The sequence below is a fragment of the Astatotilapia calliptera genome, chromosome 7 (assembly GCF_900246225.1).
Source record: "Astatotilapia calliptera chromosome 7, fAstCal1.2, whole genome shotgun sequence".
In the NCBI taxonomy this organism is placed as follows: Eukaryota; Metazoa; Chordata; class Actinopteri; order Cichliformes; family Cichlidae; genus Astatotilapia; species Astatotilapia calliptera.
In genome coordinates, this window is record NC_039308.1 from 39,183,116 (window position 1) to 39,193,861 (window position 10,746).

At 39.2% G+C, this 10,746-nt stretch overlaps 1 protein-coding gene across 5 annotated transcripts; it reads right to left on the reverse strand.

Moving 5' to 3' along the window:
• Window positions 1-711: 711 nt before the first annotated feature.
• On the reverse strand, window positions 712-9,024 carry LOC113026194 (uncharacterized). Of its 5 annotated transcripts, XM_026174694.1 has the most exons (5): window positions 8,858-9,024; window positions 7,950-8,003; window positions 3,760-4,788; window positions 1,484-1,979; window positions 713-1,233 (listed from the first exon to the last, which is right to left on the reverse strand). In XM_026174694.1, exons 3-4 carry the CDS (start codon window positions 4,786-4,788, stop codon window positions 1,773-1,775), a joined length of 1,236 nt encoding a protein of 411 aa, XP_026030479.1. In that variant the 5' UTR covers window positions 7,950-8,003; window positions 8,858-9,024; the 3' UTR covers window positions 713-1,233; window positions 1,484-1,772. The 5 variants fall into 5 exon arrangements, with proteins under 5 accessions (XP_026030477.1, XP_026030476.1, XP_026030475.1 ...); XM_026174692.1 differs by having other exon boundaries at window positions 712-1,233; window positions 3,760-8,003; XM_026174691.1 differs by having other exon boundaries at window positions 712-1,233; window positions 3,760-7,508; window positions 7,950-9,024.
• Between the last annotated feature and the right edge of the window lie 1,722 nt (window positions 9,025-10,746).

Sequence of the window (10,746 nt, forward strand, 5' to 3'; positions counted from 1 at the left end):
AACCAACACCATTACAATTATTTGTTTTTAAATAATGGTTCAATTTACTTAATATTTTTAAGTTAACTTAAGCAAAAACATTAATTACAATTAAGTGATTATATATATATATATATATATATATATATATATATATATATATATATATACACATATATACACACACACACACACACACACACACACACACACACACCCCCCCCCCACAGGAAAAAAGAACCACGTCAGTTCAACATTGTTCACAATGATTTATTTTAAACAGCTTTTTTGTGAATCAGATTTTAGCAGATTCCTTCTCTGAACACAGTGAGCTGAAATCTGTTCTACATTCAGTGGATAGAACTTGGATAAAATTTCAGTCACAACAGCCTTATATAATAAAATTGCATCCAAATTGGTATGCTTAACAAAACTCTGTAAAACTGGCATATTGATGCTAACAACAAGAAAAATGTACCTGCCATACAAAGAATAAAAGTGGCTCAAGTGAACGCAGTGCTTTACCTTTTCAGAAAAGGTCAAATGACAAAAATAAAATTAAGATCCCAAAAAAATATAAATCCTGAAAAAAAAAAAAGAAATTTTGCACTGTGACATAGTTTTTGAACATCTTATTTTGATTCCAAAAAATTGGGAAGATTATAACTAAAGAGTGACCAAAAAACATCCATAATTTAAATAAAAAAGGTTTCAAAAAGGATTGCGCTAAAAAAAACAAAAAAAAAACAAACAGAAGATACTCTCCCATTTACACCTTAATGTGAATCTGGAAAGTTAATACAAAAACACAGTTTATGGTACAAACATTATTTATGAACAGGAATGTCAACACAATGCCGCAACTGAACCTTTTGATGAGCATTACATGTCACTTAACAAGTCTAACACTTTAAGAACAGCCCTGTGAAATTTTGTCTACAATGAACAGAGGTCATTTTTCAGTCTTTGAACCTTGACAGAAAGGTTTCCTGGATCCAGCTCCATGAACACTTTTTGAAATGCTTCAAATGTGCATTTGAAATTCTTGGGGTATTTCAGATCCAGAGCATAGCACAGTCCCAAAAGATAGCAACAGGCTTTGCTCAGATTCCCAAGTTTGCCCAGAACAGTAACGCCTTCAATAACAATACCCACATCAGTAGGTTCGTCTGACCTGTCTTGATTCTGCAGCAGGTAAATCTTCATCACCTCCTCAGCCAAAGCCTCTTCAACGAAGACAGCATCAGCACCGTCCTTTAAAAAGAGAAAGAACTGTTTTCAGCTCACATATTTCCAAACATTGAAACAAAAAGTTTCATTTGTATGACATCACCGGTACTCATAATATGTGGACACTGCTCCAAAATCTTTGAGCAAATGCTATTCTTTTGTATGCTTTGAAGTGTTTGCTTTTTTTCTTTAGAACAGTATCTTAAAACTTTTCTATGATCTCACAAGCTAAAATAAACTACTAATATTCCTAAAACAGATTTATTGCGCCAACCTCAAAGGTTTTGATTAAGGCACTTGGATCCTCTCCCAGATGGTCAATGAGACATTTGATGATGACTTCTCGTTTTTTCTCGATGGAATTTCCACTCTGTAAAACAGGAAGTCTCAACTGAGGCAAAATTTGCACATTTAAAACATGACTTACCATTTCTAGCTTAAACATAACTATTTTTTTTCTGTTGTTGACCTGTTTTCACACCCACCATCAAGGTAAGAACACCTGTGGAGCTAAAATATTGAACAGAAACCTAAGAAAAGCCGTTTTTAGTGGAAGGGCCTCTTCAATGCTGTGTTGGAACGTTTTTGTGGTTAGAAAATGCAATCTTCCTTACCTGAAGCAGAAGGTTTAACTGTGCTCTGTGGCGTTGTCCAGCAGCACCTTTCTTTGCTTGAAACAAGGACAGGAGTTTGGATGAATACAAGTCCAACGATGACATGAACTTTGGTTCAAGGTTCAGGGTCGTGATCCTATGAAACTCTGCACTGACCTGGATGGGAGAGGACAAAAAACCAAGGACAAAAAATCTGAAGGCCAAAATTCTGATTCAATCAAAAAAAAAAAAAAAAAAAAATCTTTAAGTGGAACTACCATTTTTTGCAACCTGGACCTTATTTTCTAACATGCAAAAGATTAATTTACTCATCCAGACATAAATCCATATAAGTGGAGTTGTTCAGTATGCAGACTAAAGCCTTAACATAAAGTATTATCTTCCACTAAGCTTCTAAATTTTATGTTATGAATTGCTTGCACTATTTCCCTGTGAGATTGTATAATCTTTGAGGGAAGAGGCGGAGCCAGGTTGCCCTCTGAACCATCGTCTGCCAGGCAGTGATGCGAGAGGAACACACCTCCACTGAAGTGGCGCAAATATTCAGAATCGCGTCAGCGGCTTTACAGAGAAAGCCTTTCAGCTCCTCTGGCAGCTCTGCTTCCTCCACCTTCCTGGAGATGACAAACGCTAGCAAGGCAGTGTTGTTAGTCACTGCAGCTGACTGAACAGTGCATTGATGTGCGCGATCAGTGAACCTTGCTATCAGCTGGTCAAGTTTGGCGGGATGGGCCGGTTGCTGTCCAACGACCTTGGTCATTTTGGTGCCGAAAACTGAAGCGAGGCTCGGCTCTAGAGGGGGAACAGGCGGAAAACTCCGGTCTGTGAAGCCCTCTGTGAAGCCCTAGGTAGAGACCGCGCTCTAATCTTCGCTGGCTCTGCTGCTGCCTCAGAGAGGTAGGTCATCACCGCCGGGAACTGGGGCCAGATGGGATCTGGGCAACGAGAGTGAGCAGAGCCATACCTTCCCGCCAGATCATCCAATGGGGGGGTGGAGCAGGCTGAGGGACGGAAAGTCCCTTCTCACCAGCTGCCTCCTGGATGATGCCAGGCAGATCCAGGAGCAGCGCACCAACAACTGGGAGCGGCGTCCTCGCCGACATGTGAAGGCCAGGGGTGGATGAGCATCCCTTGAAAAAGGCTGACCTCCACTGCTTTTCCTCTGGCGGGAGGAGCTAACAGGAGCGGCAATAGGATTAAGGTGTGAGGGCGAGGTCTGCATGGTGAGGACCGAGGCAGCCCACGCAGACGGCATGTCGGTCATACGACATGATGTAGCCGGTCTGGCAGGATGGACACAGACGGATGGTCTCGCTGGACATCTTCTGGCTGGCTGAAGAAAAACGGCAGAGTCGATTTCCTGGTCTCACCATAACTTATACTAGACCAGGGTGAGGCCCACACAGCAGGTGGGCGTGGAATAAAATACTTCAGTGCTGCGCGCACAAGGGGAATACCCACTTAAAGGGCTGCGCCTATACTCATAGAATCTGGGGTTACAATACGTAACCAACGTTTCATAAAAATATTAAATTACTCTTCACTCTTTACTCTTCAGTAAAATCTAGTCTGTCGTTATGTGCTCCAGAGTTAGATAAGTGAGACAAAGGCACTTTGCAATCAGCCCAGTCATTCTTCAGTCAGGTTACATTAGCTTAGCCTAAAACAAGTTAAGTGAACGGAAATTATTTATCGTTCCATAGGCTTGGGAATGGTTTCAATAAGAACCATTCTGGTTTTGATTCAGATTCCTCATTCTGATTCAAATTCCTAGCGATTCTAGAGTCTTATGACAAATTAAAGCAACCTGGCTGCTGCAAGATCATCAAAATCACTAGGATGGTAGCAACATGTTTTTTCTCACTTCTCTTATGATGGGGGATCTAACAGACCAAATTTTATTTACAAGTGGATATCCCTTTAAATGTACACTTACTTGGGAGACGTCAAACAACGCCGGCCATCTGTCCTTGATGTCGCTGACACTCAGCTGTTGGCTGATAATATCATGTCTTCTATGTGCAAAGGTTTTGCACATTAAATCCTTGATGGCTGTGCTGTTTTTCTTCTTACACTCATCAATCAGTTGTTGTCGCTCCAGCTCTTGCTGTTCTTTACCATCTTGTCCTGGATAGTGTGGCAGAAACAGCACTTCTCCTTTCCGCGCCTTCTTTATGTTCTTCGCTGGAGCCTTGTCATCAGGGTGCTTGTTCTTCAGTGAGTTGCAAGTAACCTCTGGAACTCCAAGACTTCGTAACTTTGACCTGTAATTTCCCATCTTGTATTTAAGACTATACATCCATCCCATCCAGCCATTACGACTGCCTGGCTCTGTCAGACACGGGTGCTTTTTGACCAGAGCCTCTGCCACTTCTCCAATCTGAAGGCCAGTAGGGTAGGCTGTGTAGCTGTACATATAATCAGCTAATTTTTCCATTATATCTGACTTGACTGAAGTATTGTTCAGCACAGTGCCATTTTGAACAAAGACTTCATTGGCATTTTTCAGTACAGTCTCTGTTGCCACAGAGAAAAGTGGAATGACAATTTCATCTGGCCATGTAGTCTTTAGAGGACTTTGAAGAGGGGAGAGTATGACAGTGTTGTCTGAAGACAGAGATGATCCATCTGTTTGGTTCTCTGTGGTTTTATAGGTTGAAGAGCTTGAACTTTCATTCAGTGAACTTACATCTGAGGGATTTTCACACTGAGGAATCAATGTAAGCACTACTGATGGAATGACCACAGCTTTGACTGTACCCCTATCTTTGATTTGGTTGGGAGAATGAAGTGTAAAGAAATCTCCAAATGAGTCATCATAATAGTGCAATATGAAATCCTCAACTAGCCCAAATGTCTCTCTCACTGTCTCATGCAACTCCTCAACAGTCCTGGGTATTCCTGAAGAGAGCACAAGCTTCTCACTCTGTTGTCCAAAAATTACTTTCAAGGCAACGGAGTCCATCTGCAGAATAAAAACCACAAGAAAAAAGAAAAAGAAAGGGGGTATCTCAGTCTTTCCCCTTACACTAACAAACAATGTGACGTTTTATTGACACCATTTGCTTGCCTTCAACACGATATGGTGTTAAGGGGTAAGTGTCACCAAGTACTCTGGGATGTATTAAGGTCATTTTCCCAGAAGGATCCAGAATAAATGCCCTAAAATGTTCATCATACCAGCTGTTGAGCAACTTCACAATGAAAAGAAATTCATTGCTTAAGACAACAATCTGTAAAATCTCCACAAAGTCAGGTAAGCCACAAGTAGATCCATGAGGCAAAACCATTCCTGAGGCATATTTAGTTCCATGATGAGTCAGAGAGTTGGTCAAATTCACATAGGCTTGTGTTGGATAAAGTTCCTTGAGACACTGCTGTATTTCTACATCAAGCAGTTCCAATGGAAGAGATGATACTTTAGTGACACACACTGATGGCTTCAATGCATTACCATCTGAATAGTATGCCATCATCATCTGGTGCTTTGAGGCAAGTGACAATAGTACATTTCTGAAGCTGTTTGTGTGTTTAACAACCTTCTTAAAGAAACTATGTTTACCCTCAAAGCGCATAGTCCAGAGGCATACTAATGGACCAAATCCTCTGATCAAGTCAGGATAATGCTCCAAAAAATGGTGTTTTGGAGTTAGTTTTTGCTCTGGGAAAACCTCCAATAGCCTGTTGCGATGTTCAGATATAAGTGTGTCCAAGTAGCAAATACTTTCCTCTCTGTGACTAGGGGACACAACAAGTTCAGTTATATCTTTTAGAGTCATAAGAACTTGCCATGCTTCATCATTTTTGGGAATCTTTTCCCCAATAATAAAAGGTAATAGTCTCAATAACGTCCAATTTTCATGTGCGTTGCCACCAATGCTTTTGCGAGTGGAAAAATTTAGGGGGATGATTTGGGGGCGATCTGTTTTATCGGTCCATTTGTAAGGAAATTCTGTTATGAAGTTATTGAGTTCAGTTAAGGAAAAGTAACGTTTACGGATAAACACATGAAGGCATAATGCTAATTCTAGTGGAATTATGCCTTCAAAAAGGTCGTGCAAAAGATCTGGAGGATACCCTGTGACAAAATGGAAATATTTTAATTTCCCCGTTAATGGACAACCTTTCTTCACACCACAAAAATGAACCGAGGAGGAATTTTCCTTTATGGTTTGGACATGTAGATCATAGTTCTCTTTTGTTCTTGGTGGAAAAGCTCCTGAACGAACTTCTTTTTGCTGAAAGTCTGAATGGTCTCCAAGGCAAAATCTACAGATGTAATGTCCAGAAAAGCTTTCCACGAGTCCACTAAGAGAATGAGCGCCAAGATTGTCAGCACAAACACAAAAAACAGTGCCCCTGATATATCTACCAAGCTGTGAACAAAAAATCCCGTCTCTCTCTAATGTTATGAGATCCTTTAAAAGTGGCTCGAGAACAGTTTCATAGCCAAAAGTTTTAACATCACTTGCCTTACACAGGAGAGCCAATTGAATTGATGTTAGCTGTGATCTCAGTTCAGTTGGTATATCAGCAAGTACCCAGTACACAGCTGTGACTTTGTGTTTTTTTCTTGAAGTCCCAAGTGGATTACAAATTTCAAAGTCATCCACATAGAGAACAAGGGAAATACTTAAGTCCTCAATAGCACAAAGTTGGTTTTGCTTGAAATATTGTCCATCGTGGAAAGAGGATAACTGTGAAGTGTTCAAATGTCTAGTTAATATACTGTTAACATCTTCTTTACTCAGTAACAGCTGCAAGGACTGAAGAATAGGCACATACTGAAAAGTGGAATTCTTTTCTGGATCCAAACAGTATTCTACTGGTTCAATAACACAGAAGTTTTCCTTGAAATATTTCTGTCTCTTATATCTTGAAGCAAAGGGACCATCAGGACTAAGGGCTGCACATAAAGGACTACAGTGACATATTTTTTCAGCCAATTCACTGACAAAAGACTGATCAATATTACAGTTATTCTTAATAAGAATATCACTTATTGACTTTGGAATATACTGAAGTGATAATGTGCAGATATAACTGAGCTGTTCTACCAAGTCATCCACACATTTACCAGAAACATTATAGATGCTTTCCAGTTTTAACAAGAGCACACCAATATTTTTCAAAATTTCATTTGTTGTTTCCCTTTCACAACCAAGTTCAGTGGTGACATCCAAGTCCTCGTGATCTTCTAATTCCAGTGCTGGTAAGACGATTTCATTAGATGTACTGACAGTTTGCTTTGAAATCAAGTTAGTTTTAAAGTGCTTCCATGAACAAAATCTGTGCTTTCGACTTCTGTGAGTCGCATAAGTCCCACAAATGTTTGTCTTAAACTCACAACCATCAAAAACACACTCTATGGTTTCATGGCTTTTCAAATGGGAATTTATATGTTGAAAATAGTCTTTTGTGTTTGGGTAAAAAGAGTCACAGATTTTACATCTAATAGTTGGAAGGACCTCACACTCTTCCGTTTCATGCGAACTGTGAGACCTAGACAAGTGTGAGCGTAAGGCACCCCATGTCTTAAAAGAGCAAGGACAATTCAAATGAAGACAGGGTATGGAATAGCCATGACCAAATGTACCATGTTTCACTCGATAATGTTTGAGTAGTGACACTTTTGATGACTCCTCATGTTTGCAGAGTTTACACTGCCATCTCATCACCTGTGACCTAAAAAATTGTGAGAAAATATGTCTCACAGTATGAAGATGACAGAATGGTGTATAACCATACTTACGCAGTTTTTGTATGATTAACTGATTGAATAACCAATACTCACTACCAATTCAGGTGGAGGATACAACTTACAAATAAGTCAACATGGAACAAAGTACAATACTTAACCACATTGAAATAATCTGAATCACATCACCATGCTGTATAAATAAAAAGATAGTATGGTGACACTAGATGACAGACCATGAACTCATCAATATATTTACCGAACTGAAAAATTCTCAAAATTTAGATTTGGCATTTGTATGACTAAAATAACCCACCACAAAACCAGTATAAATATTTAGGTGGTATCACCATCCACTACTCAGCTTGTATAAAACAATATCATATCATTCCAAAATTTAACACATCAAGTCCTCTGAGTAAAATTACCTGCTTTACTTTGTAGTTGATGCAGATTTTTTTCTCCTGGTGGTGAAGATGGTGCTGAAAAAATACAAATCAAAACTTTATCATTACAAAACATGTCACTGAGTAATCTGCCATAACATCAATCTCTTATAAGAAATTTTAGCTTGGATTGAAATAAACATTTATTTATGTAAATTGGGAGTAACTATACTGGAAATGATGGTACTTTTGGCTTGACCCAAAAGACCAAAGCTTTTTTTTTTCCATTATTTTCTGGGATCTGAAAGGAAGTAGGGCCCCGAGTCTAAATTTACTTAAGGCCCCATAGTACTTTGGACCGGCCCTGGATGAGGTAATCTGACCCGGGCGGTCCTCTCAGCGTTCTCTCAAAAACTGGCCCTGTTCAGGACAAAGCTGAAAGCAGCGTCTTATATGCTCTGAAAGACCCCACATAGAACAAGGAAGCTAAGCAGCATGGTTGCTGCTATGAACTGTTCCGCGGGCAGGTCTTCTTAGTTACCAAAGCCATTGATGACGTCTGTTCATCTCCTCCTGAACAACCTGACAGAGTGAGTCAGGCCGCGTGACTACCGCAGCTCCCGCACCGCGACTCAACAGGGCCATTTTCTAGAAATGTCTGAGCACACCTGCTTTCACGTGGTTCCTAAAATGCCCCCGATTAAACGGTCAGGTCGCTGGTACCGGGACATTCCGGTCAAATTACCCGGAACGCAGATAGCGACTCAGAACGTAAAAGGATAAAAGGGCGCGGTTTCCCGCCGCCTTTACTGGAAGACGGGTTGAAAACTTAAATTAACGTGCACAAACACGCTGCGAAAAGTGAGCCACCATGACAAACGCTTTCTTCAGAACATGTTATAAAAGAACGGTGTGGATAAAGACAGCTAATGTAAGAATTGGTCACTTACCTGAAAACGTTACCAAGTCTGCAGTGGATGTGTGTCTGTCTCGTTCAACGTGCAGAAAATCTCCCATGAGGCCATGCTCCTCGCGCGCGGTACATGCCAAAGGTCATTAGTCTTACTCAAAGTTTTAAGTTAGTATTGGGGGACAAAATTATATTGATTTTGAACCATTAATAATTAAAGTTAAAGACAATGATAAATATGAATACCAGTCTCTCAGTTATTATGAGTACTTTCTATGAGATATATTGAGTAGATTTAAATAATGCACCCTGTGTTTCAAATACAGAATTTTTTCTTTTAAATAAACTTGAACAAAAGAACTCAGTTCAACTCAAAAACTGGTGTTGAAAATTTAAGCATTCTTTTCAGTATTTTCAACTCAAGATAACACGTTTGTGATTTTCAAAGATTTAATCAAGGTCATCTAACTTAGAATTATAATGATATTTACTAAGCCCCTGAATAATTTTTTAGGGTGTAATAGATAATCTCTATATTGGTTGGAATTAAGATTATTTTTATTTTTCCAGTTCATGAGGACTGTTTTCTTGGCTATGCATAGGGCAGTGAAAATCATATGGGCGATATTCTTTTCTGAAGTGACATTATCTAAGCTGCCCAGTAAACACACTAAGGGGGAAGTTGGAATGTTACATTTCAGACACTTTGATAAGTCTTCACATATCTCGCGCCAAAACTTCTGCACTGGTGGACAGAACCAAAGAGCGTGAATGTAATTGTCTGGTGTATTGCCTTGACAGTGTGAGCAGTTGTTGGAAGATGTAAAGCCCATCTTGAACATCCAATGACCTGTATAGTGCACTCTATGTAGTATTTTGTATTGTATTAATTGCAGACTGGGATTTTTAATTAATTTAAAGGTTTTTAAGCAAATCTGAGACCAGAAGTTTTGGTCTAAGCTGACTGATAAATCTGCTTCCCACTTTGCAATAGGAAGGGATATTGATTCATCTAATTTAGAAAGTGTTCTGTATATTTTAGATATTAATTTGGGGGATTTAAGAGTAAGAAAATGTGCCGTACTTGGTGGTGTTTGTAATTCAACTTGACTGAGGTTAAATTTCTTTTTTACTATGGATTTAATTTGTTGATATTCTAAAAATCTTGTCTTGTTGATCCCATATTGTGCAACTAGTCTGTCAAATGGAATAAATTCTGTTCCCTCTAATATATGTTCTAAGTATTTAATTCCTTTACAACTCCATTCTGGGAAATTAATCATATTATTGTTTTGTAATATGTCAGGGTTGTTCCAGATAGGTGTACGTTTGCATGGGATTAATGAAGACTCCGTTATTTTTAGAAACTCCCACCATGCTGTCAGAGAAAAGCTGATGTTGATACTTTTAAAGCATTCATGTCTTTTGATGTTTGAGCTAATAAATGGTAGGTCTGAAATCTCTAGATCCTTGCATAGTGCCTGTTCAACATCTAGCCAGGGCTTAACTAAGAAGGTATGTTTTAACCATTCTGAGATGAACTGAAGCCTGTTGGCTAAGAAGTATTGGTGAAAATTAGGCAGGTCTAATCCTCCTCTATCCTTGGTTCTTTGTAGCGTTTTTAAGCTGATACGCGGGGGTTTATCTTTCCAAAGGAATTTGGAAATATATGAATCCAGAGATCTGAACCAATCTTGTGATGGTTTGTTAGGGATCATCAAAAATAAGTAATTTATTTTTGGCAAGATCATCATTTTTATAGTGGCGACCCTTCCCATGAGTGATATGGGTAAAGATTTCCATCTAGTCAGATCGCCTTCTACTTTCTTTAGAAGTGGGATGTGGTTTAATTTAGTTAAGTCTGAAAGCTTAGGAGAAACATTAATACCGAAATATTTAATATTTCCGGATTGCAGTGGGGCAGAGGAA

Coding starts and splice junctions, on each gene's coding strand:
- LOC113026194 (XM_026174692.1), bottom strand. CDS start 7,498: ATGAGATGGCAGTGTAAACTCTGCAAACATGAGGAGTCATCAAAAGTG.